Genomic DNA, 26,795 nt, shown 5'->3' with positions numbered 1-26,795 from the left:
TTTATTGGATATAATAATTATTATATATATATATATATATATATATATATATATATATATATATATATATATATATATATATATATATATAGTCTTACTGATAGTATTCCGAATTTTACTGGGTTTATATAATTGAAAATTCGGTAATCGTTCATATACCAATAAGTTTTAAATCAAAATGAGATGGCTTAAAATGTAAGTTACAAAATTATCATATTTTATAATTGAGAATTCATATATTGTTTTAACAATAATCAAGACACCAAGGAATAGATTGATAGCAACAAATAGTGAATTTCTATCGTTAGGTACAATTATTTCAAGACTATTCGGACAAATTCAAACATTATGTCGTTTAAAAATTGTCACAAGAACAGCTTTTCGTCAGACGTATTGAATAAAACATACTTTAACAATGCACAGTATGGAGTCCATTTTCCTTTTATGGAAAAACATGGGAAAATATTTTACCTACATCTCATCCTTCCAAAGTTTATATATATATATATATATATATATATATATATATATATATATATATATATATATATATATATTATTTTTAAAATATAATTTTTAAAATATTATATTTAAAAAAATTATATTGTAATTATATTTTAAAAGTTATATTATATTTTAAAAATAATATATATACCGCTCCCCATGCGGGGGTACCAAGTTGGCTAAAGGGAAAATTATTCCCAACTCGCATCTAGGTAAAAATGCACTTTCGTAAATAATTGAATTCATTCAAGACGTATCGCTAAAACAAAAACAAATAACATAGATATATATATATCCCAAGAAATCTATTCTGCCCTTAACTCATCAGAAGAAGTATACATATATATATATATATATATATATATATATATATATATATATATATATATATATATGACAGGGTGTCCGTATAATCTGGACACATAGGTTTAGTAAATGCAAAATGATTTCTTGTGTCACATCTTTATTGTTTTTTTTCTTAGTACAACAAGACCGAATTTTAAAAAGTTTAAAATTCTCGAAGTATCCTATATAATAACCCATCACCCTACTATTAATAACATCGCATTCCAGAAGATTGACAACGTCTTTAAACGTCTGACGTCGCGCGTAAATGACAAGCTTTGCTGATATTTGATCATGGACTTGTTCATTTTAAAATTTTTAATCAACTCTTCATATGCTTTTAACCTCCCACCACTCGATACAATTTATTGTACAGTTTACTTTTCACTTTTCTAATTTCAATCCATACACCCCTCCCTACTAGTGTATTTTTGCATTTGAGAAAATAGCTCCTTCGGTCTAGGACAGACTATGGATACCCACAAAGGGTAACTTGCGCTTGAAATTTTTGTGGCAGGAGGTGCGCAATCTCCAACCATACCTCTCCTGAGACGACATTGTTAAATATCAGTGGCGAGTGAAGTACAGAGCGACTGGAAGCAATGCCAAGATAAGCGGAGAGCACATACAGCACCTAAAATTCCCAAATGGTCACCCATCTGGTATTAACCAGGTTCAACGTTGCTTAACTTCGGTAATCTGACGAGAAACGGTGTGTCAACACGATTATGCCATATATTTGAGAAAATATATGCACATTTAACGTATTTTTACAGCAATCGGAACGAAATAACTATATAATTAAATGTTTAGAGATTTATAAAGAATCAGAATCGGTAATTGTATCAGAATCAGGAAAACTATTGAAATCGCCCCATCAAAGCTTCTTTCTTAGAACTGCATGCCTGTGGAACTCTCTTCCACTTTCCTGCTTTCCAACTGACTATAATATGGTCGTCTTCAAGTCCAATGTAAACAAGTTCTTGATTAGCCATCACCTTAAGTAATACAATTTTCCACATTTCTACTACTAACGAGTACTACGACATTGTTCCATTGACTTCGGTATACTTATCAATCCTTATCCTCGAGTGGCTTCCAATTTTAAACAAATCGTTGTTGATAGCACAAAAATTGTACAACACGGAAACAATTTTAAAAAGTTAAAAATTCTCCAAGAATCCTACATAATAACCCATCACCCTGCTATAAATAACATCGCATTCAAGAAGAGCAACAACGTATTAAAATATCTGACGTAGCGCTTAATATTTGATCATGGACATGTTGATTTTAAAACTCAGATTTTTAATCGACTTCGTTTTATATACTTTTAACGTCCCATCACTCGATACAATTTTTTTTTTTTCATTTTCGACTTTTAATTTCCGTTCCTATTCACTTTCACCTCATCAACTCCAAATGAATTCCACCTGAAGATGATTCGCAGTTGAATCGAAAACGTTCGTGATAACTATGAAACTTTCATTAATATTTTCGATTTTGATATAAAAAAAATTATGCAGAAAATCGAAAAAATAAAAAAAGAAGAAGAAAATATCTCCGTTGTATTTAATAGTGTCTGCTTTAATGAGTATGTAGAGGGATAAGAACTTGTGCCCCCTCAATGTAAATACATCCGGCAGACCCAACAAGCAGCAAAATCCCACCCCATACACAGTAGCGATCCCTAGAATGTAAGAAAGCCTTCTACTCTAATAATTTCTTCCCCAGAACTGCTAGATTTTGGAACTCCCTTCCGGGTTCCTGCTTCCCTAACTCTACTGACATGCAAAAGTTCAAGTGTAATGTGAACAAACATCTTGTTGCCCAACTCCCTACATAGTATCCCTGCAACTTATGTCCCTGATAGTATCCCCCTACATCAAAGTGGCAATGTGCCTTGTTTGGAGTGAAAATATAATTTAAAAAAAAGGTTATCTCTTGTAATTGAAATCTCTTAAAAGAAATATTTATTTTAGGGATAACTTATTGGAAGCCAATCGTCAGAGTTCATTCGTGAGGAAAATGCATTTAGGAAGAATCGTGTTGATTCCAGAAACAAGATTGCGTGAGCGGAAATAAAGTGTACTCACTCCTCGTATAATTATATTTCTTACTTTTCCCATGGAAAGAGCTGATAAAATGATTAATTTTATTGCCTACTAGCAGGGGGAGGTGAGGCTGTCATAAAATGCGCTTAAATATATTTCGTATTTATTAGTGTCACATTGTATAGCTTTTTTTTACGGTTCAGAATTCCATAGCATTTTAATGGACCCAACACGTTGTAGATGAAAGTCTTGCAAAAAAACAGAGGGTAGAAAAAGGAAAGACATCCGATTTTACAGTTTTTCTTTTTAACAAAAAGGCATTTATTCTTGGTATTTCCAACAACACACTGCCTCTTGTTTTAAACAGTTGATTTTAAGACGCTCTCGTCACCCATGTGTCACTCGCTGTTATTATGTCTCAAACACATGCTTTTTCGTCCTTCTTTGTCCATGTGTGTATGAGTGCACGGTGCTCACTGGTACAGTGATTATTAGTGGTGAAAATTAATTAAAATTTGATTATTTAAGGGGACAGTTCAACAAAAACTCGTTCACATTGGACTTGAAGACGACCATATTGCAGTCAGCTGGGAAGCAGACCAGTGGAACAGGATTCTATAGGCGGGCAGTTCTAGGAAAGAAGTTTTGTCCATGGTATTTGTGTTCAAATTTAGGCACAGATAGTAGGGAAAATTATAGGTAGTGGCTGTAGTTAGATGAGTACTTTTTGCGAAAATTATGCAGAGAGAGGCCTTAGACAAATACCTGGCATGAAAGTAACGATACAGCAGAGTCAGATTCACAATGTATCTTCTGTGCGAAAGAGGTTGTAGGGAGGAGACAAGAGAGTTCCATTCTAGGCTTCAAAGACGGTTTTGAACTCTGTCATGGCAGGATAGTGTCCTCTGAGTGGCACCACCCTAGATGTGGCAACGTATTTGACTCTTAAACAGGTAGAGGATTGTGTCATTAGTCAGACACTTTCTAGAGTGATAAAATGATCCAACTATTTCCAGAGAGAGCCATTCATTTCAACTGAGTCAAAACAAAGGTCTGAGCATTGGTGGTGAAAAGAGGGAAGCTTGGTTTTAAAGATGTTAAAAGTAACCAGATTCTTATTTCCTGATTTTCTGGATTATGTAAAAGCAGCAATGTTTTGCGATAGTTGCTCCTGTACCGTATGGAAGGATTATTATTAGTGATGGAACTGTAACACAGTATTGATGTGCGGGTGTAAATGCATGCGAAATGACGTCACCAGTAAAGAAAGAAAAGAAAAAGAGAATGATCACATAAGAGATGTGGATAACATTCAAGATTACTTGCGAGGCGTGAAGGACACATGAGAAGATGATCACATTAGGGACGTCATAGAGGTAAAGAGAGAATGAGGAAATAAATGCTGTAGTTACAAAGGACAAGCGAGTTGGAGTTATTTCCTATTCTTTGTCTTGGTCACCTTTGCGACTGAAATGAGACACAACGTGCGTTGGTTTCCAGGTTACAGAGTGATTCCAATATTTTTGTGATTCCGATACAATTACCGATTCTAATTCATTTTAAATTTCTAAATAAAGAATTGTTTTCATGTGAATAGGTTGGAATACTATAGAAAAACCCATGTTCATATATTTCCGCAAATATAAAAATGCACTTGTGGGAGGGGTCCTATAAATTTTAGTTTTACGGGTAGTTTAAAATCAATAAATATTTATCATTTCATCATTATGGAAAGTTAAGTTTTGAACAAAAATAAAGAAATAAAACCAATGAAAAGAATCGTTTTGGGCATTGGAAAATAGGCTCAAATTTTTTTCGATTCCAATACCCCCCAAAAAATTCTAATTTATTTTTTCAATTCCTGATTCTGATTGCAATTAATCGTCTCAACATTAATTATTTTATATTTATAATGTATATTGAAGAAGAAAAATAAAACATTATTGAACCCCATATGATTTTATGCTGTAGTTTTTAATAACTTTCACAACTGCGTCTAATAAAAAATGACTGCAACAAAAAGAAAGAGATAAATTAACAGAGAGACCTCACTACCCATTGAGCAATAACATGCATGCCAACAAAACAAGACCAGCTGTGTATTACAAGAAGTCAGAGATATTTTGTTGAATGTCTGGAATCAAATAATTGGTTCACATAGGCTAAATATTTTTTCAGAGTCACTCAATATCATTTTTTTTTTCGTCGAAGATGAATTATTTCTTGAAATTTTTTTTTACTTACATCTCACCCATCTATCAACTTCGGAGGCCGAGTCTGCGGTCAAATAATAAGTTTTCTTTGAATTTGTGACCTGGAAGAAGAAAAAAGAAACAGGAACAATTATTGAATTATATAGAAAATTAAATATATAATCGGCTATAGGTCTTTCTGTCTGTCGGTTTGTCTGTCTCCATATTTTCAAACTCTATCTCTACCGAAATTAACTGTCATAGAGAAGCGCTAGGAGGCTCAAATTATTCTATTTTTTACGGACTCTTATCTTATGGGCCTTTAGCCAGCTAAAAATAGATTTTAAAGGGGTCAAAAATGGGTCAAAATTGAAAAAAATGGTTCAACATTTTGTACATTCAACTAAGTTTATTTTTAATTTTTAATGAGTTTATATGTGTGTCACATTGGTACAGTGGTAACGTCACCAGCTTTGAATGCTACAGTTTCAGTTTCGATTCTTGCTGATAGCACCCAAATACTTTTTTTTTACTTTTGAAATAACGATTCTATAATGAATATATATGAAATTTGGCCAAATTAAAATATTATTTAAGCGTGTTTAATGACCGGCCAAGACCAGGCGCCCTCCCTCCACTAGTAAATTATATTAAAGAAATCAAAGATTAAAATGTTCTTTTTTTTTTTAAGAAATAGAGACTGCAAAATCGGCAAGCCAAGTTCAAATCAAATTGAATCTATTGTGTTAAATGAATCACTAACATCGTTGGTCAAAAGTATGAATAAAAATTGTCTCAGTCGTGAAGGATTTCTCATCCACCGAAAGAGAACAAGAAATAGAAGTGCAGCATCTGAAGAACATATACTACACTTTGATCTTGACCAAAAGGCCAAGGATTAAAAAAAAGTATGAACATGTACCTATTTACAATGCCTCCCCACGGGACAGAGTTAGACACCAGGGTCGTTTTTTAACGTGGAGAAAAGGTACAAAAATAAAAAATTGTCTCAGTCGTGAAGGATTTCTCCTCCAACGAAAGATAACAAGAAATGAAAGTGCAGCATCTGAAGAACAGATACCACACTGCTACATGTTTAGTGAACTACATTGTTGCATATTACAAACGATGGGCCAGCAATGTGAAAAATATTTAGTCAAAAGAGGTGGGCAATTAAGAAACAAGATGATATCTTTGAAATAATAATGTCTTCTTAGATATATACTGAGAAATCAAACCACTTGAGATTCTACAGAATTAATGTCTACTTCACCTTGGTCAGTACGTTTTTATGTTCGTTGATAAAACACTTCTTCATTGCGACTGAGGTGTAAGTGTCTCCTACGATTAGAAACCCAATTTATAGGGGTTATACTAAATGGGTATCTAGCGAAAACAGGGAGCAAATAATAAATGCAAATGGTTCAAGGAAAGCAGTTATAAGAATGGAGTTTTCTGCATTTGAGGCCCACTATAGTGAAGGGGTGAGATTTAGTTGCCAGTCGATTTGATCGATTTATTTTTTTAAATAGTTCTTCCATATTGTTGACATTGTAATAATTTTGCCGGCTATGCGTGAGATCACCACAATCCAAAAGAAAGGGTTTTATTGTAAAACGTTCTTGGCATGCCAAACATTCTGGAGAGTCTTCTTTTTTTAGCAGTTTTAGCAGGAAGGAGTGAGTTATGTGCGTGTGTCCTACGCGAATGCGGGACAAAACCACTTCCTTCCTGCACGATTTTCTGAAATCTGGTAACCAAGATGAAGGCTTGATTACCAACACTTTTAAGAAGAAGAGTGGTCTCAGCAATGACAACAAGTTCCGGTTCTGAAACACAGAAGTAGAGAGTGTGAGCCACCTGACATCCAGTTGTAAGATTATGCTGCGAGATGGCTATTACACAACGCAACACAATGGAGTGTTTAAATATCTCCACTGGACCATCTCTAGAAAGTTCATTAGCGAATGTGGCAGCAAGTCCTGGAAACATCAATCGATGCCTTCATTCAGTCTCAAAAGACAAAGGGATACCCTCGTAGGGACAGCTGTGCGTGTAATTGTGAGGCAAGGGTTTCACAATCTCCAACCACACCTCGCCTGAATCGGCACTGTTTGAGTCCAGGGCAAGGAGAAGTCCAAGACGACTGAAAACAATGCCGAGATAAGCAGAGAGCACATACAGCACCTGGAATCCCAAATGGTCACTCATTTAGTACTGACCAGGTTCAATGTTGCTTAACTTCGGTGATCCAGCGGGGAACCGGTGTGTCAACGTGATTATGCCGTATATCCTGGGAACATGTTTACCAGAAAGAACAGTTGGAAATAAGTCATACACCATCCACCAAGACCGTCCAATTCTCATAGCTACGTACCTAGAAAACAGAGTCATTAAATCTGACAGCAATATGTAACAAGAGGGAGAAAGTAGCAACCCTAGTTGAAGTCAATGTATCCCGTGATGTCGGCATAAACAGAACTGAAAGGGAGAAAATAAAATGCCAAGGTCTTATGTACGACAGGAAAGGAAATTGGAATCTTAGGAAGATCTCTATCATTCCAGTAATTATAGGAGACATCGAACTCATAAAAAAGAAATTCAAAAACTGGCAAATATACCCGGTGAACCAAGTGCAAGAGAGATACAAATAGTTGCCCTTAAAGGGACGGTCATAATCTTGAAACGATCTCTTGGTTTGAGTATCTGAAATAGTGGCTGAATGTCTGGCATCCGGTAGGATGCAACATTCCCAGCGACAACAAAATTATAAGAAAATTGGAAACAAAAAGAAACAACGTTTCTGAAGTTTTTAGATGAGGATTGGTTATTCATATTATTTTGATTCATCGGACTACTGTTCTCATCTTGAGTGTGATTCTCACAACGTTTCGGTCGATGTAACCTCTGACCTTCATTCTCTTAAAGGTTGAACATTCAACCCTCGGTGTGGGCGACCGAAATGTACATTTGCGAATTAGTTAGGACTTCTATCCAGTCATGGCTGATGGAACAAGAGCACCCCCGTGAAGTAAATAAAGGGTTCCGCTCGAAATTCCGTCCAAATTCCCGAGTTCGACAGAAACATTCCCAAGTTCGACAAGATAAACCTGAAGAAAGTTGGAGGTTACATCAACCAAAACGTTGTGAAAATCATACTCAAGGTGAGAACAGTTGTTCGATGAATCCAAATGATACAAAAAAGATCTCCCAAAAAAATACTAAATTCATTCGTTGACATCTTGGCTGATGACACGACCATCTATGGCAACACATCAAAGGCCGTAAATAACAAAGCTCTCTGATTTCCTCTCCTCTCATCTTGAGCGTGTTGTTCAGTGGGGGAAGAGATGGCTGGTTACTTTTAATGCATCTAAAACCAAGCTCCTAACTTTACATCATCAACGCTCTGTTCCTCATCTAGCATCAATTGAAATGGATGGCTCTCGTCTTGGGGAGGCTTCATATTTTGACAATCTCCTGGGTTTGACCTTTACTCCTGATCTGAAATGGAACACGTATATAAAGTCTGTTGCCCGGGCCACTGGGAAAATCGTAGGATCCTTCTACTGCTCCAGAAGATATCTCATTACTGATGCAATTCTCTATCTGTATAAAAGCCAAGTACACCCAAAGATGGAGTACTGCTGCCACATCTGGGCTGGAGCCTCAAAAAACAGCCTATCCTGCTTTGAAAAAGTACAAAATAGACTTCGTGGCTTAGTGGGGGATGCTCTCTTCTCTTCCCTGCAACCTCTCTCCCACAGAAGAGACGTTGCGAGCCTGTCTTTGTTTTATCGTTATTTCTATGGCAAGTGCTCGTCCAAGCTCCAATCTCTGGTCCCCCCTCGCCAATCCTTCATGATAAACACCCGTCTAGCTAAAACCACTCTCAGTAATTTCCCCCACTCTTTATCTGTGCCTAAATCAAAACGTAGATTCCATAAACATAGCTTTTTTATGAGAAGTGCACGCTTGTGGAATTCTCTTCCGCTTGCCTGTTTCCCGCCTGACTACAACTTGGACGTCTTCAAGTCCAACATAAACAAATTCTTGATTAATTGCCCCCGTAAGTAAAACGCTTTATCAAATCTCCAATACCAACTATTACTACGATATTATCCCATTGATTATTGTACACAAAATAACCCTTATCCCCGAGTGGCTTACGGGCCTTGATAAGTGGTGATCCCCATGTAATAAAAAAGAATTTTTTAAATACAGGGTCCATGATAAGTAAATATATATATATTATGCCTAGCACAACAGCCTCATCTGTAAAATAAAAGAAAAAAGCAGTTGAATATTGAATGCAGCAGCAAATCCGCGTACCTTGAAAACGGAGATATTAAACCTGACATAATGATATGGGACAAGAAGGAGAAAGAAGCAACCTTAGTAGAAGTCAGTGTCTCATAATGATGCTGGGTTAAACAGAGAGGTAGGTAGGTAGGTAAGTTTTTGTTTAACGGCACATCAACCCTATAGGTCATTTCATGCCATAAAAGGTAAAGAGAATATTCTTCATTTGAGACTTTGGGCAGTGGTTTGCTTTATTTTCAAATAAGTTCCAAAAGTTTAATTTTTCTCAGGAAATCTAATATTTTGTTAGGTGTTTCTTTTTCAAATATTGTTTTAAGGTTTTGTTCTTTGAAATATTTCGTACAAATATTTTCATATTTTTTACATTTCATTAATATGTGTTTAATGGTTAGTGGTTGTTGGCAGATTCTGCATTGACGGATACTTTCTGCTTTCAGAAGGTATTCATGTGTTAGTCTTGAATGACCAATTCGGATTCTGGTGAATATAGTGTCTACTTTTCGTATTGGTATTATGGTTCTCTCTTGCCCAACATTAAACAGAGAGAGAAAAGATGACAAAATACCAAGGTCTTATTTATGACATGAAAAGAGAAACTAGGAAGATCTCCAGCATTTCATTAAAAATAGGAGCAACCAAACTCATAAAAAAGAATTTCAAAAATTACCTGGCAAAGATACTATCATGGCGGAATTACCTGGATAATCTTCAAATAAACTGATCCACATGCAATAAATACTGGCAGACAAGTCCTTAATGCAGGGATTCGATCCAGAGAGCCAACAGAACTTATTTGTCAACGAACAGCTCACACTTTTGTATGTTCATGGTAATACTCTATTTCCATGTTCTGTCTTTCTTGTGGCCCTTTAACCAGGATTATAACATATACCCGGTGAACCAAGTGCAAGAGAGAGATTCAAGCAATTGCCTTTAAAGGGATGGTTACAATCCTAAAATGGTCCCTCGATTGTAGTATATGATATAGCGAGTGAATGGCTGGCATCCAATAGGATGCCCCATCCCTAGCTTGAACAAACTGATAAGAAAATTAAAAAAAAAAAAAAAAAGAACAGACATGGCCCCTGAAAAAAAAAAAACAAAAAAAAAAAAACATTATACTAGTTGTGATAGGGGCCAATAAAAAATAAAATTTACTAAGACTCGATTCCTGGATTGGTTGTTTTTGATTTATGGCATATCAACCTCTTTTCAGGTTATTTAATGCCGAATCCAGTGATTTTGAAGAAAACATTTTTAATAGAATTTTTTTTTTTTCAAGTCAGTTTCTATTTATTCTATGGGACCCTAACAGGTACTACCACTCCGGGTCAGAGTGGACCTGGGAGCAATGGCAATTAAAGGGTGGCTCCACACTTCGCAAAGCTTGCAAGATGTGGCCTCACCATCGCATATGGTTTAAGGACCTCGATTCCTGGAAGACAGAGTTGCAACAAAGTACAAATGGAAGCTTTAAAGAATAATATTTATTCTCAAAAAAAACAAAAAAAAACCTGATATAATTTTAACGCGTAGCAGAATCAAGTGTTAGCACCCAAAACGGGGACCCTTTGATCACTAGAAACTAACTGGAACAAAATATATTAAAAAAAAAACAAAAAAAAAACAGACAGACAGAATAGGTTTTTGCTTTATATATAAGGAGCTGTAGACTATTTTACTTGAAACTCGATGTCTACAAATATAAAAACGGTTCCGTTTAAATAATCTTGTTAAAATTTAGATAGCTGTCAATAATAGAAAAGCGACTTTTATTTTAAAGATTTTAATTGTCTGAAACATTTATATGTGGTTCTTTAATTTCTTGTTTGTTTGTTTTTTTGTTTTTGTTTTTTTTTTTGGTCATGTTAAATTTCTCATAACTTATCAAGATGGCTGACAGAGACAGCAATGCATCATGGGAATTCGAAGATCTCACAAAAATAAAATTTCAAAAGAAAAACAAAAAAAAAACAAAAAAACAAAAAGAAATATAAAATAAAATAAAATAAAAAGAATTAATAACCTTAAAATATGACTGGAATCAAATCTTTTTTTTTTTTTTTATTTCACCATGATTTTGCCCAAATCTGTCTTGATGCGAAGATAATAAACGCTAGACAGAATTGTTGTTCTATTTTTAATCTGTATTTTTTTAAAATTATTTATATTACTAGCTGGCAGCCCGGCGTTGCTCGGTCGTACAATAAACTTCAATATGATATTTTAATCCATGCACATTGCGTATGTATTTTTATAGAATCAATCCTTTATTGATTATTATATATTACAAGGAATAATTTGTTCGCTGGAGTAATTCGCAAACAAAAATTTTTTAAATAAAACAAAAATAATGATAAAGTCATTCATCAAATTCCGTCTGTGTTTGTTTACAATATCATGTCAGCTGATATTTGGGCTTGACGATGAATGCCCTGGAAAAGTCATTTCTGATTGATATTTAGTTTTAAAATATGCAGATGAAGAAATGATTTGCGGAGATTTTAAATGGTACCTCTTTTTATCACAAATTGAACTCAATAATAAGAAAAATGAAAATAAAATGGTGCGGTACACCCGGGCTTGACTCGGGGATTATTCGAATGCTCTATCACCAAGCCATATCTCCAGATTATAATAAATCTGTTTTTTCTTTTTTTTTTAAGAAGAAATGATTTGCTGAGATTTTATTATCTCCCTTGGCTGGTGTAACATAAAACATTTCCCTGTAAAAATTCTTTTTTATCTATAACAGAGAAAAGCTATTTTTTAAATCGTTTTTTTTCGATACTTATCAGATGAATTTCTGTACAAAACATATCTAAGAACACTGCCAGGCATATAAATTACATTTGTGTGAAATTTGAAAAAGGTTGGGTCAGCCGTTTCGGAACCTATGAGGAAGGATTTCTCTCTCACGCACACACACACACACAAAGTGACGTTCATATCAGAGTGAAGATTTTTTTTTTTTTTTTTTTTTTTTTATTACATTTTCACCCCAAGCAAGGCAAATTGCCACTTTGGTGTAGGGGGCTACTATCAGGGGCAACAACTACTGGGGTACTATGTAGGGATTTGGGCAGCAAGATGTCGGTTTACGTTACACTTGAACGTCTGCACGTCAGTACTGTTGGGGAAGCAGGAACCTGGAATGGAATTCCAAAGTCTGGCGGTTCTGGGGAAGAAACTATTGGAGTAGAAAGATCTTCTACATCTAGGGATCTCTACAGTGTGGGGGTGGGATTTAGCAGCCTGTCGGGTTTGTCGAGGGTGCTCACGTCGTGGGGGCACAAGTGATTGCAGTTCGTCAGAGCATTCACCACTAAAATACTTGTAGAAAAGGCAGAGGGATGCAACATTTCGTCGATGGGACAGAGGCTGAAGCTTAGATGCCAGTTTAGGGCCTATCAGGTTTGCGACTCTCTTTTGAACCTTGTCAAGGGGCGAGAGACTAGTAGCAGATGCACCAGCCCAGATGTGACAGCAATACTCCATACATGGGTGAATGGTAGCCTTATAGAGGCACAGGATACTTTCGGGTGTTAGTAGTTTTCTAGCACGGTAGAGAGAGCCCACCTTTCTTGCAGCAGCCCTGGCAATGCCTTCAATGTAATTGTTGCAACTCATATTTCCTGTGAACGTTAGGCCAAGGAGTTTGAAAGATGTACTCTCAGATAAAGAGTCGTTGGCCATTGCTATAGGTGGTAGAGAGGGTTTCTTGTAATTATTGAATGAAACTAGTTTAGTTTTGGCAGCATTGAACGCGACCAACCACTTTTGTCCCCATTCCACCACAGATTGGAGGTCTTCCTCTAGTGTTTCTACCATTTCTTTAGAAATGTGTGATTATTTCATTTATTTTATTTATTTTTGTGATTTATATTTTCATTCTGTTTAGTCAGTGTTGCTGGCATTTGGCTCCTTTACTAATTGATTTTGATTTGCACATTAGGTTAGCAACTTGTGTTCGATTAAGTGAACCAAATTCTTGTACCATTTCTCTCTACGTACTCAACCTTCACTATCCAGGCGACAATCCCAGTATGATGATGTATGGGAGTCAAACCTAAGTAACCGTTTCTTTAATGGTTGGTTGGTTGCTTTTGTTTTACGGCATATCAACCCTTTTCGGGTTATTTAATGCCGAATCCAAAGATTTTGAAGAAAAATTTTTTTTAATAGAATATATTTGTTGTTTTCACGTCGGTTTCTATTTAACCCATAGTTGGGACCCTAACAGATACTACCACTCCGGGTCAGAGTGGACCTGGGAGCAATGGTAATTAAAGGGTGGCTCCACACTCCCCAAAGCCCACAAGCTGGGGCCTCACCACTGGATATGGTTTAAGGTCATATCCAGGACCCCCATTGAGAGACTTTTACCCTCTGCAGGGGGGCAGTCGGCGTATTTTAATGGCCCACCGACAGGGCCAGTTTCTTTAATGGAGGAATACTGTAGTTGTCACATGTCAACACTTAGGACCCACACGTTGTATGCAGACAGTCGCGAGGAAACAAAGACAAGGAAATAATTTGACTCATTGTTTTTTTCAATAACATTAAGCCAAGGAGTTTGAATGACGTACTTTAGGGTAATGTACCTTTAGCCATAGCTATTTATGGCATGTGCTCGACTGAGCTCCAATTTATGGTATCCCTTGTAAAATTTTCGCAACAAACACTCGTCTCGCTACAACAACTATCAACAATTTCCGTCACTCTCTATCTGTGCTTAAAACGAAACGAAAATTCCATGAGCAGAGTTTCTTTCCTAGAACTGTCCATCTGTGGAACACTATACCATGGGGATGCTTCCCAGCTGTCAATAATATGCTCGTTTTCAAGTCTAATGCAAATAAATTCTTCTTGAGCTGTCCTCTTATATAATTAAACCGTACACAAATTCCACCGTAACTGATCATATTGTTTCACCATCTACCTAAAACCCTTATACTAGAGTGGCCTCTAGGCCTTGATAAGTGATGAACCCAAGTTAAAAAAAAAGAAAGAAAGAAAACATCTTTTAAGCCAATTCCTTCTTCTTTTAGAAATTCTCACACAGGTCATCATCATAGACAACGTATCTCCCCAGATTTGTAGTACTGTTCACCTCTTTCAATAAACGACTATTTGCCTTCACTGGAATTTGGGTGTCAATAAAGTCCCAGGCTTTTTTCACTCATCCAGTGGAGGTCTTAGGAGTGCTTTCTCTCTTCTGTCTTTCCACCTTTCTTGGTCCTTCACAACAATTTGGATTGGTGCCAGTTAGCATCTACACTACCAATATTTAATTATTTCATTTGCTTATTTTTTATTTATTTATTTTTTAGCGTAATTATTTTATTCTTTTATTTTTTATTTATTTTTTTTAGCGTAATTATTTTATCTGCTTATTTTTTATTTATTTAATTTATTTATTTTATTTATTTTATTCTTTTATTTTTTATTTATTTATTTTTTTAGTGTATTTATTTTATTCGCTTATTTATTTATTTTTATGTTATTAATTTTATTTATTTATTTATTTTATTCGCTTATTTTTTATTTATTTTTATGTTATTAAGTTTATTTATTTATTTATTTTATTCATTTATTTTTATTTATTTTTATGTTATTAATTTAATTTATTTATTTATTTTATTCATTTATTTTTATTTATTTTTATGTTATTAATTTTATTTATTTATTTATTTTATTCGCTTATTTTTTATTTATTTTTATGTTATTAAGTTTATTTATTTATTTATTTTATTCGTTTATTTTTATTTATTTTTATGTTATTAATTTTATTTATTTATTTTATTCGCTTATTTTTTATCTATTTTTATGTTATTAAGTTTATTTATTTATTTATTTTATTCGTTTATTTTTTATTTTTATGTTATTAATTTTATTTATTTATTTATTTTATTCGTTTATTTTTTATTTATTTTTATGTTATTGATTTTATTTATTTATTTATTTATTTTATTCACTTATTTTTTATTTATTTTTATGTTATTAATTTTATTTATTTATTTTATTCGTTTATTTTTTTTATTTTTATGTTATTAATTTTATTTATTTATTTATTTTATTCGTTTATTTTTATTTATTTTTATGTTATTAATTTTATTTATTTATTTTATTCGCTTATTTTTTATTTATTTTTATGTTATTAAGTTTATTTATTTATTTTATTCGTTTATTTTTTTATTTTTATGTTATTAATTTTATTTATTTATTTATTTTATTCGTTTATTTTTTATTTATTTTTATGTTATTAATTTTATTTATTTATTTATTTATTTTATTCGCTTATTTTTTATTTATTTTTATGTTATTAATTTTATTTATTTATTTATTTTATTCGTTTATTTTTTTATTTTTATGTTATTAATTTTATTTATTTATTTATTTTATTCGTTTATTTTTTATTTATTTTTGTTATTAATTTTATTTATTTATTTATTTTATTCGCTTATTTTTTATTTATTTTTATGTTATTAATTTTATTTATTTATTTATTTTATTCGTATTATATTATTATTTATTTTTTTATTTATTTATTTTATTTATTTATTTTATTTATTTATTTTATTTACTTATTTTATTCGCTTATTTTTTATTTATTTTATTAATTTATTTTATTTATTTATTTATTCTATTCGTTTATTATTTATTTATTTGTTTTTATTTATTTTATTTATTTATTTATTTATTTTATTTGTTTATTTTTTGTTCATTTATTATTCTATTTATTTATTTTATTCGCTTATTTTTTATTTATTTATTTTATTTATTTTACGTTCATTTTATTTATTTTATTCGTTTATTTTTCTTTATTTATTTTCTTTATTTATTTTCATTTATTTATTTTTTAGTGTATTTATTTTATTCGCTTTTTTATTAATTTTATTTATTTATTTATTTATTTTATTCGTTTATTTTTTATTTATTTATTATTCTATTTATTTATTTTATTCGCTTATTTTTTATTTATTTATTTTTTACTTTATTTATTTATTTATTTATTTTATCCGTTTATTTTTTTATTTATTATTTATTTATTTTATTTATTTGTTCTTATTCTATTTATTTTATATTTATTTTTTATTTATTTTATATTTTATTTATTTTTATTTATTTTTTTATTTTTATTTTTTTTATTTATTTATTTATTTGTTTTATTCGTTTATTTTTATTTATTTATGTTTTATTTTATTTATTTATTTATTTTTTGTTTATTTTATTTATTAAGTAACGTATAGTTCACTTACAATTTTTAGGTTTCTTTTTCTTCTACTCCTCCTCCTCCTCCTTGCTTTCTTTTACCCTCTTCTTCTTGACAATCATCATCGTCATCGTCATCATCGGTTTAACCATCTTTTGCATTCATGCAGGTATTGGATAGACGGCCTTTAGAAATTGACCCCCAAAACAAATATCCACCCCATATGCCCGCCCATCCTCCTTTCCCTTATGCCCACCCTACAATCTCCTCTCAAATGCAACATTCCTTCCCACCTCGCTTCAAGATTGACCCAAAGACCTACGTCACATATGGGTCACACTATCCCCAGCCCCTGCATTTTTCTTATGTACAAACATGTCAGCACTTATCAAGGCTCCAAAGTCACTCAAGGATAAGGGTTAACAAGTTATCAGCTAGGCTGTGAGAATTAGTGAAAAAAAAAAAATAATTTAGTTCACTCCCACTGTGACATTAAGGTCAAAAACTGAGATCAAAAGATCTAACAAGCAAAAAGTGCCCATGCAGCTCCGTCGGCATTCCCCGGTAAGGGCGCCTAAGGCAAAGCCAGGGAGGGTGGACCTCCTAGAACTGCACAAGACAGCATTACACTGCAATCAACAGGGACCATGTCATTATTGGAATGGTCTAATATCTGTTGATTGGGGGAGGGGGGGGCTGAGGATAAAAATAAGAATTTGCAAACATTATCTGTGTTATTTTTTATTAGCATGTGTTCATACTTATCCACAATTCCGTACACTATTCGATTATGTCTGAAATTTAATTTCATCTTTTAAACTGACATATCTATCTACATCAGTGTTGGATATCATATACTGAAGATATTTGCCTCTTGTGACCAGAATAAAGACGGCCAGCAAAGCAACAATTACTCGTTAGCATCCAGAGTCTGGGAATCCGATCTGTGAGCTCGTTAACGGCATGTCCGCTGGCAACACGATAAAGCCGACCATAAAGTGGTTCATCATTACATCCCGAGAGAGAAACACTTCACACCCATAAAACCATTCAATGCGCATAAGATTGTCGATTCCATCGATCTGCGGCTGATCTGTGCCGGCTGGCACTCACTAGGCCTTTTTATGATTGCTCGCAACTCGTCGTGCGGTCGGCGTTGTGTCTGCGAGATCGCCACCCCCAGACCCCACACATGACGCGGCATTGATGATGGAACAAAGCCGAGAGCCAACTTCAAAGGCAAAAATAGTCTCATTTCATTTTCTTTTCTATATATTATTATACGCACACGCATATATATATATATATATATATATATATATATATATATATATATATATATATATATATATATATATAAGAACAAATAATAAAACATGTTAAAAACACTTTAAGAAGGGTTAAAAACATTTAATTTTCAAAAAGGGAAGACAAATTTAGTGGATTGTCCTTAATCCAAGTTATGTTCCCCTTTTTTGAAAATTAAATGTTTTTAACTTTTCTTAAATTGTTTTTTTTTTTTTTTTCAACATGTTTTTTATTAATTCTTTGTTCTTGTTAAAAGCTCTGTTTCCTATTTGGTTTTATTGAGCTTTTACATCTGGTTAGGATTACTTTATAAATATTAACTCTTCAATATTTATAATATATTTTAAGTTTGCTATTTTGGATTATCTTTGTAAAATTAATTGTAATTTCGGGTTTGTATTACTGTACACATAGATTCGAAAAAGTTGTCACAAAACAAATATATAACAAATAAATATTATCAAAGACAAGATAAGTTACTTTTCTACCAAACTGGATATATTTTTTGTGTTTTTATTCGATGTAACATGTTTATTCAGCTCGAAAAACATGCAGTGTTTACCGATGTATTGGAAAATTCAAAATGGCGCCCGACTCTCTCTTTAACATGGTAAGTTTGGGAAAAGGTGTTATAAATAATAAACTAGACAAAATACTATTAAAAAAACACCGAATATATATCAACTTATGTCACGGTAACATATATTGAGCGAATTTCTAACAGTATTTTGTCTAGTTTATTATTTATAACACCCTTTCCTGAACTTACCGTGTTAAAGAGAGAGTCGGGTGCCATTTTGAATTTTCCAATACATCGGTAAACACTGTATGCGTTTAGAGCTGAATAAACATGTTACATTGAATAAAAACACGAAAAATATATCCAGTTTGGTAGAAAAGTAACTTATCTTGCCTTTGATAAATTTATCTGTCATATATTTGTTTTTTCTTTTGACAACTTTTTCGAATCTATGTGTACAGTAATACAAACCCGTAATTTTTTATTTCATTTATATGTGGAGAGATGAAAAAGGAACAAACCAAATTATGTATTCATCAACGTTTCGTCTTTATTTCAAGAATTCTCAGATGATGAATTTTTCTTCTTCAAATTAATCATCCCGATGAAGTTTTCAAATAAAGATTAAACGTTGATGAATCTATAATTTGGTTTGTTCCTTTTTCATACCTCCATAACGTCGGAATAGTGTTTCCATAATTTATATATATATATATATATATATATATATATATATATATATATATATATATATATATATATATATATACACACACAATTAAACAACGTGCAGGTTTCTATAATGTAACGCCATTAATAAGTAAACTTTTATTAAAAGAACATAATTTAATTGTAGACACCGGTTAACCTTCTCATAACATAGAAACACCCTCTGTAATAATTAATCCATATAATCTTAATCAATAAATTACATAACAAAAACACACTCATTTCATTTCTCTTGCACACGTATATTTGAATTTTAACAGACATTCTTTACAGAAAGGATATTAACTGCGTTCATATCCTTTAAAAAACATATTAACAGCTATATGAAGTTATTCAAAATCTCTCTCTCTTTAACAACGCAGGCTCCCCTAATTTTTTTAAATTTTCAACGTCTTTTTCCGTTTTTGAAATAGAACAGCGAACAGCGTCACACTTTGCACATGAAAAATTTTCAAATATTTGTACTGGTGTTTTTGTTTTCTTAATCTCATTCATCCAGAGGAAGTCTCGAAATAAAGACGAAACGTTGATGAAAACATACTTTTGTTCCTTTTTATTTCTCTCTCTCTCTCTCTCTCTCTCTCTATATATATATATATATATAGTAATTTATAAAATATATATGGCGATTAAGCTACACTGAATATTCCGCGTTTCATCCACTCTAGGATTCTTCAGGCTTATGAGTCCTAGAGTGGATGAAACGCGGAATATTCATTGTAGCTTAATCGCCATATATATTTTATAAATTACTAACTAGCTCTACCTACGTATTGAGCACTTTTGAAGTCAATACTTAAAGTTTACGCATAAATCTATACTTTCGTATATTAATTTTATGTGAGTAAATTAAGTAGTTATATATATATATATATATATATATATATATATATATACAGGGTGATCGCTAGAAAAGCGGGAAATTTGAAGGTCAGCTTCGATGATGAATAAAATGCGTGATTGCTATTTTTTTTTATTGATTCTTTTGTTTTCGAATGGGTGTGCAATCTGCATATTGATTTCATTACATCTTGTTTATTGATTTCTTCGATTTAGATTTTGATACCCACATCATGGGCGGGAGCAGCAGGAAACAGCTTTCAGATTTTCAAAGGCAGGTGATCATTCTTTTCAAAAGTGAAAATCCGATTTGGGGACGGACAAAATGTCTGGCCGTGCTACCGAATTTTTTTTTTTTTTTCTTTTTTTTCAACGATTACAAAGCATCAGTTTGATAATGTTGTTGCAGCTTTGAGACGTATAACCGTCGACGTGACATACACTCTATTGATGACTTGAAAATGTGCTTGGCAAGAGCTTAGGATGATATCCCACAAGCTACCCTTCAAAACGCCACACGAGATTGAATTTTATAGGTTAAGACGCTGCAGTGAATTGCACGGACGACATTTTGAATATCTATGAGTATAATATAACATTTATCCTTGAAAAACTTTGTAAAAATAAATCGTTGTTTGACAAATTTCCCGTTTTCTAGCGACCACCCTCTGTGTGTGTGTGTGTGTGTGTGTGTGTGTGTGTGTGTCTGTGTGACGACTGGAGGGGGGGGGCCGTAAAATACGTTTTTATATATTTTAATTCATGCAGATTTCGTATTCAGTATTACAAAGCCAATTCTCTATCTGATACTATATTGTTTCTAATATATAGTACTGATTTCAAAAGTAAAAAAAACAAAAATGACAGAGAATGCTGGAGTCCCTCAGGGGTCAATCCTGGACCCAACTCTCTTCCTGATCTACATCAATGACCTCCCTAAACACATACTTAAATCATTTGTTTACATCTATGCTGATGACACGACCGCAACACATCAAAGGCTGTAAATGACAAAGTTCTCTCTGATTCTCTCTCCTCTGATCTCGAGCGCGTGGTTCAGTGGGGGAAGATGTGGCTGGTTACCTTTAATGCTTCCAAAACCAAACTCCTATCCTTACATCATCAACGCTCTGATCCCCAGCTGGCATCAATTGTGATGGATGGCTCTCGTCTGGGTGAGGCCCCGTGTTTTGACAAGCTTCTGGGTTTGACCTTTACTCCTGATCTGAAATGGAACACGTACATCAAGTCTGTTGCCAAGGTCGCTGGAAAGATGGTAGGATCCTTCTACCGCTCGAGAAGATATCTCACTACTGATGCAATTCTCTATCTGTATAAAACCCAAGTACGTCCAAGGATGGAATACTGTTGCCATATCTGGGCAGGGGCTGCTAAAAACAGCCTATCCTGCCTTGACAGAGTACAAAATAGACTTCGTGGCTTAGTGGGGGATGCCCTTTACTCTACCCTGCAACCTCTCTCCCACAGAAAAGACGTTGCGAGCCTATCCTTGTTTTATCGTTATTTCCATGGCAGGTGCTCGTCTGAACTCCAATCTCTGGTTCCCCCTCACCAATCTTTCACGAAAAACACCCGTCTAGCTGAATCCACTGTGAACAATTTCTCCCACTCTATATCTGTGCCTAAATCAAAACGCGGATTCCATGAACAAAGCTTCTTTCTTAGAACTGCACGCCTGTGGAACTCTGTTCCGTCTGCCTGCTTCCCTCCGGACTACAACTTGGATGTCTTCAAGTCCAATGTTAACAAATTCCTAATGAACCGCCGCCTTAATTAAACACTTCATCAAATCTCCACACTAACGTAATGTACTTGCAATAACCCTTATCCCTGAGTGGCTTCCGGGCCTTGATAAATGGTGATCACTGTGTAAAAAAAAAAAAAAGGTACCATCAGCTAGAATCGAAACCAAAACATTTAACGATCCAGTCGCCTTCCCTAATGTTTGCTCAACAGACAAATAAGAAAGATTTAAAATTAAACCACTTCACACTATGCATGAATTTGTGTATGCACAAAAGTAATAGATATATCAGGAAGCTTAATTGAACATTTGGCATTTCAACTTGCCAACAGATTTCTGTACGCATTATTTATCCATCCAAACAAAGATTTTACCTGTTGTTAAGCATCTTTGTGGTGTTTGGTTAATATTTACTGTTAATTTCAGTGCAATGTGACCACTAGTTTGAAAGTTTGTTGGTTAAATATGCACACACCTACACAAACACACGCGCACACACATATAAAACTACTGTTTTATTTATATAGATTAGTAGTACGACTAGTTTTAGTATTTTATCTATCTCCATAAAATTTACTTCTACAGTGCTCAAAACGTAAGTAGAACTGAATAGTAAGTTAAAAAAAAATACATATGGCAATCAAGCTACACAGATTTTCAGCATTACATACACAATCAATAACGATAATGATGATTATAATAATAATAATCAATAAACGAATAAATAAACTAGTATTAATTAAAATGTTAGCAAAAAACATCCAGATTAAAGTTAGATTAATTTCTAACACAAAGAAAAGGGAGAACCCATCCCTCAAAAAACGAACAAAGAAATGGGTGAATTGGAGGCCAAATGAACCTCTGGCTTATAAACATGCAACCATTGGTTGCGATAAATGGGTATGTGAATAACAAAGAATCTGATTGGCTAACTAGCAAACTCAGCATCATTTTCATCCTCCTAAAAGTGTTAGTTTGTTATCTAAACTCCTTCTGGTCGTATATTTTGCTTATATATATATATATATATATATATATATATATATATATATATATATATATATATATATAACAGAATAACAGTATAGTTACATTCGAAGACCCAAATATTTATTTTTTATTAAATATTTGGATCTTGAAATAAAACTATACTGTTTTACATATGCTCTGTTGTAATATTTAACAAACATTGAGCTTCTAAACAAAAAGGATCGCTATACACAAACTGTGAAATTGAATTGAAAAACCATATTTTACCAAACCAACATATGTATGTGGAAAAGGCGTTTCGTCTGTATTTCCAAACTTTCTGAAGATGATTGACATGAGGAAATTATATACAATATTTAAAAATATGTAGTGCGTTGCTGACGCGAAAAGATTGTTTGTTTTTTTTACAATGGAATGGGCTATTGGGGGTAGAATTCAAAATATGTGAGACTTTTAAGAAATGGAATAATATTTCTAGAATTTTCATCATTACACACACACACACACATTCTGGTATTGCTTCTCGCCCATCAGTTAAAATATTCAGTTGATCTAGAAGTTGATTTGGGTTCAGTTATGGATTGGGGCTAAGAAACGGCTTCTTTCATTTAATCCTGTTAAGATTCAGCTATTGTCTTTCAATCGTAGGTGTGTCCCTTTTCTTTCTGAGATTCTAATGGATGAGTAATCGACTCTAAAACTTCTTAATCTTTCTTTCTCACAAAATCTGTTTTTGGAGTTCATATATTAAACCCACTGCTCTTTCTGCTTCTCATAAAACTGGTTCTTCGTGTCGCTCTAATCCCTTTCTCGCACCCGAGGCAATTCTCTATCTCTACAGATCTACTATCCAACCACGTATGGAGTATCGTTGTCATATTTGGACAGGTGGAACTCTGTCCCATGTCTAGACTTTGATAAATTGCTGAAACGTATCTGTAATTTGATTGCTCCACACTTCCTTCTTTCCTGCAACCTTTCTTTCACAGGCCTGTTTTCGTTAGTCTCAGTCTTTTCTAGAAATACAATTATGACATTTGTTCCTCAGAACGTCTGATCTGTTCCCTGCTTCCTTTGTTCCAGCTCGTTTCACTCGTTGATCTAGTGGTCTCCATCAATTCGTTGTTTTAATACCTTATAGTAATACAGCTCCTTATTCCAGTAGCTTCCTTCTAAAGACTACAAGATTGTGGAACTCTCTTCCTGCTCACTGTCTTCCTTCTACCTACACCTTGGTCTTGAAAAGACTAAGGTCAATACGCATCTCCTGTCTTTACACTAATCTGCTTTCGTTCTTGTTAGCTCCTTATATCAAGTGGCTTCATGCCATGTCTCGAGCGATTTCCATAAAAAAAAAATAGATCACAAATGTATAAGGAAAAAGAAATTCTTTTGAACTAATTTCGCAACTGTGTTGCCTTGGAAATAATTTATGTCGATAATCGTAATAAATACCATGAATAAATAAAATAAAATACGAAAAATAAAATTCAGTCACTCTAAGCACACAACGTAAAAATATAAGATGACTAACAATGAATCTAAGGGAGGCAACTTATACCAATGTTAAGGTCTAATCAGGGGGAGATAACTAATGTTAATATTGTTAGAAATCCGTTTCATCAAGCAGTTTTCGTTTCAATATAAATGCTTGTATGTGTGTGTGTGTGTGTGTGTGGGTGTGTGTGTGTGTAATCTCTCTCTCTCTCTCTCTCTCTCTCTCTCTCTATATATATATATATATATATATATATATATATATATAGAGAGAGAGAGAGAGAGAGAGAGATTACACACACACACACATTTCCCCCAAATACATATATATATATATATATATATAACTACTTCATTTACTCACATAAATTTAATATACGAAAGTATAGATTTATGCGTAAACTTTAAGTATTTACTTCAAAAGTGTTAGGTACTTGTTGCATTAATAAACATTAAATGGCTGGGAACATAACTCGTGATTATGGTCCTGTGTGTGGGTGTGTGGGGTGTGTGGGTGGGGCGGGGTACTCACCTCAAAAGTTAGTTCACCCTGTGATTTATTGATCTTCGTCTGCATATCCAGTTTAATGTGTCCCTGAGGTTTTCGCAACACGTCGTGCTACAAAAAAGAAACAAATTTTAAATTTTCGACTCTACTTTTTCTGTATTTTTATTCATCACATAAAACACGCGGAAGATGGCTGTCGAATTTTCTTTTTCAGGGGGTCAGTTATTTCAGGCGTGAAATATATTTTGAAAATTTCTTTTAAATAGGCTTACAGTTCCACTAACGCTAAGTACTGAAATGGTTTCCAGTCAGGTTGGGGTAAGCTTCTTTTTGTTTTTTTCATCTTTTAAGCCTGAAATAAACGATTTTCTGAAAACAAAAACAAAAAAAAACATGATAGTCATTATTTTTACAAAATCAGATAAAGAAAAGTGTAACAGTTTAGCAACGTGCAGTCGAGCATTGTCGTGGAGGAGAATTGGGCCTTTTCTATTGTGTAAAGCTGCGTGTTGTTGCCGAAGTTTCTGATGCATTTCATCCATTTGCTGACAATTCAATTCAAGCTAAGCCGAAAAATACTGAAACAGCTCATGATATCAAAGAAAGCAGTAAGCCCAGGAACCACTGCTGAACGCACAGCATAATGATAGTTTAAGAAATTTTGTGGCGGCAACAAGAGTCTTTAAGATGATGAGCATAGTGGTTGGTCATCGGATGCTGACAACAATCAATTAATAAGCTTAGTCGAAGCAAATCCATGCACAACTGTTCGAGAACTTGCTTCTGAATTAGACATAACGTATACAACGATTTCCAACCACTTGAGAGAGATTGAAAAGACATAAAAACGAGTTGAACGACAACCAAAAGAAACTCTGTTATGAAGTGTCATCTTCTGTTCTTTTACGCAACAAGAACGACCCGTTTTTTGACCAGGTTGTGACTTGTAATGAAAAGTGGGTTCTTTACAATATGCTCAGCTCAGTAGTTAGACTCCAACGATGCTCCATGACACTTCTCGAAGCCAGAGTTGCACCAAAAGGAGGTCATGCGGACTGTTAGGTGATCTGCGACCGGTTTCATTCATTACAATTTTTTGAATGTAGGCGAAACCGTTACAGCGGAGAAGTACTGTCAACAAATGGATGAAATGCATCAGAAACTTCGGCAACAACACCCAGCATCAGTCAACAGAAAAGACCCAATTCTCTTCCACGACAATGCCTGACTGCACATTGCTAAAAACCATGCACAAGTTAAACAAATTGGGCTACGAAACTCTACCTCATCCGCCATACTCTCAACACCTCTCACCTACTGACTACCACTTTTTCAAGCACCTCAACAACTTCAAAACTTCATCACAATCAAAACGCATGATTTTCACATTACTGGAATAAATAAACTTATTTTGCATTAGCAAAAATGTGCTGATTCTGATGCTACTTTTGTTTGAGCTGAGATATGTTCGTCTGAATTTAAAATTTAAAAACCGCAGTAACTTTCTTGTCAACATGATAATAATTGTGGTATTTTAAAAGGCTCACGTTTCAATGTTAATCGAACACGTCAAACCCCCATCAATTCAATATTATTGTTTTGTCTTTGATGTTTGTGCATTCCCAGATCCATCACTTTCGAACCTTTCGAAACCAATGATAAAATACTCACTTGCGATTTATAATAATAGAGTGCTCCATTCCTGAGAACAAACCATTTTCTTTTCCACATTTTCACTTTCCCACCCAACTTCGAAAGATAACCACATTTTTCCAGCGTATCCTGAAATTGTAAAAAAAAAAAAAAAATAAATAAAAAATAATCCAAATGATACGAAAAAAAAAAAAACATTTTTATTCTTCCTTCTTACAGTCATGATAATCAATTCTTGAAAGGCAGAAAATCCCAATTCAATTTTTGGTGCTTGTTTAGATAAGACTCAACAGATCGATTTTTCAAAATATGCTGTTTTAAGCAAAAACTATAATAATACTTGCGTGAGGG

The 26,795-nt window shown here is 33.5% G+C and overlaps 1 protein-coding gene across 12 annotated transcripts in view; it reads right to left on the bottom strand.

The window, feature by feature from the left end:
• LOC145255614 (pleckstrin homology domain-containing family H member 2-like) overlaps positions 1–26,795 on the bottom strand; it is a 1,732,783-nt gene that overhangs the window by 434,675 nt on the left and 1,271,313 nt on the right. For all 12 annotated transcript variants that reach the window (XR_013863868.1, XM_080114122.1, XM_080114121.1 and 9 more), the window contains 3 exons: positions 26,463–26,573; positions 24,816–24,902; positions 5,148–5,217 (listed from right to left, as the gene is read on the bottom strand). Coding sequence is in view for 11 of the 12 variants with exons in the window: in XM_080114122.1 (XP_079970248.1) it covers positions 5,148–5,217; positions 24,816–24,902; positions 26,463–26,573 (268 nt within the window). In the remaining variant the exon portion in view is untranslated. The remainder of the gene's footprint in view (positions 1–5,147; positions 5,218–24,815; positions 24,903–26,462; positions 26,574–26,795) is intronic.

The sequence above is a fragment of the Euprymna scolopes genome, chromosome 31, assembly GCF_053919585.1.
Source record: "Euprymna scolopes isolate OS-2025 chromosome 31, ASM5391958v1, whole genome shotgun sequence".
In the NCBI taxonomy this organism is placed as follows: Eukaryota; Metazoa; Mollusca; class Cephalopoda; order Sepiida; family Sepiolidae; genus Euprymna; species Euprymna scolopes.
Note: the sequence above shows the minus strand (reverse complement) of the source record. Positions and strands in the feature narration are given on the sequence as shown.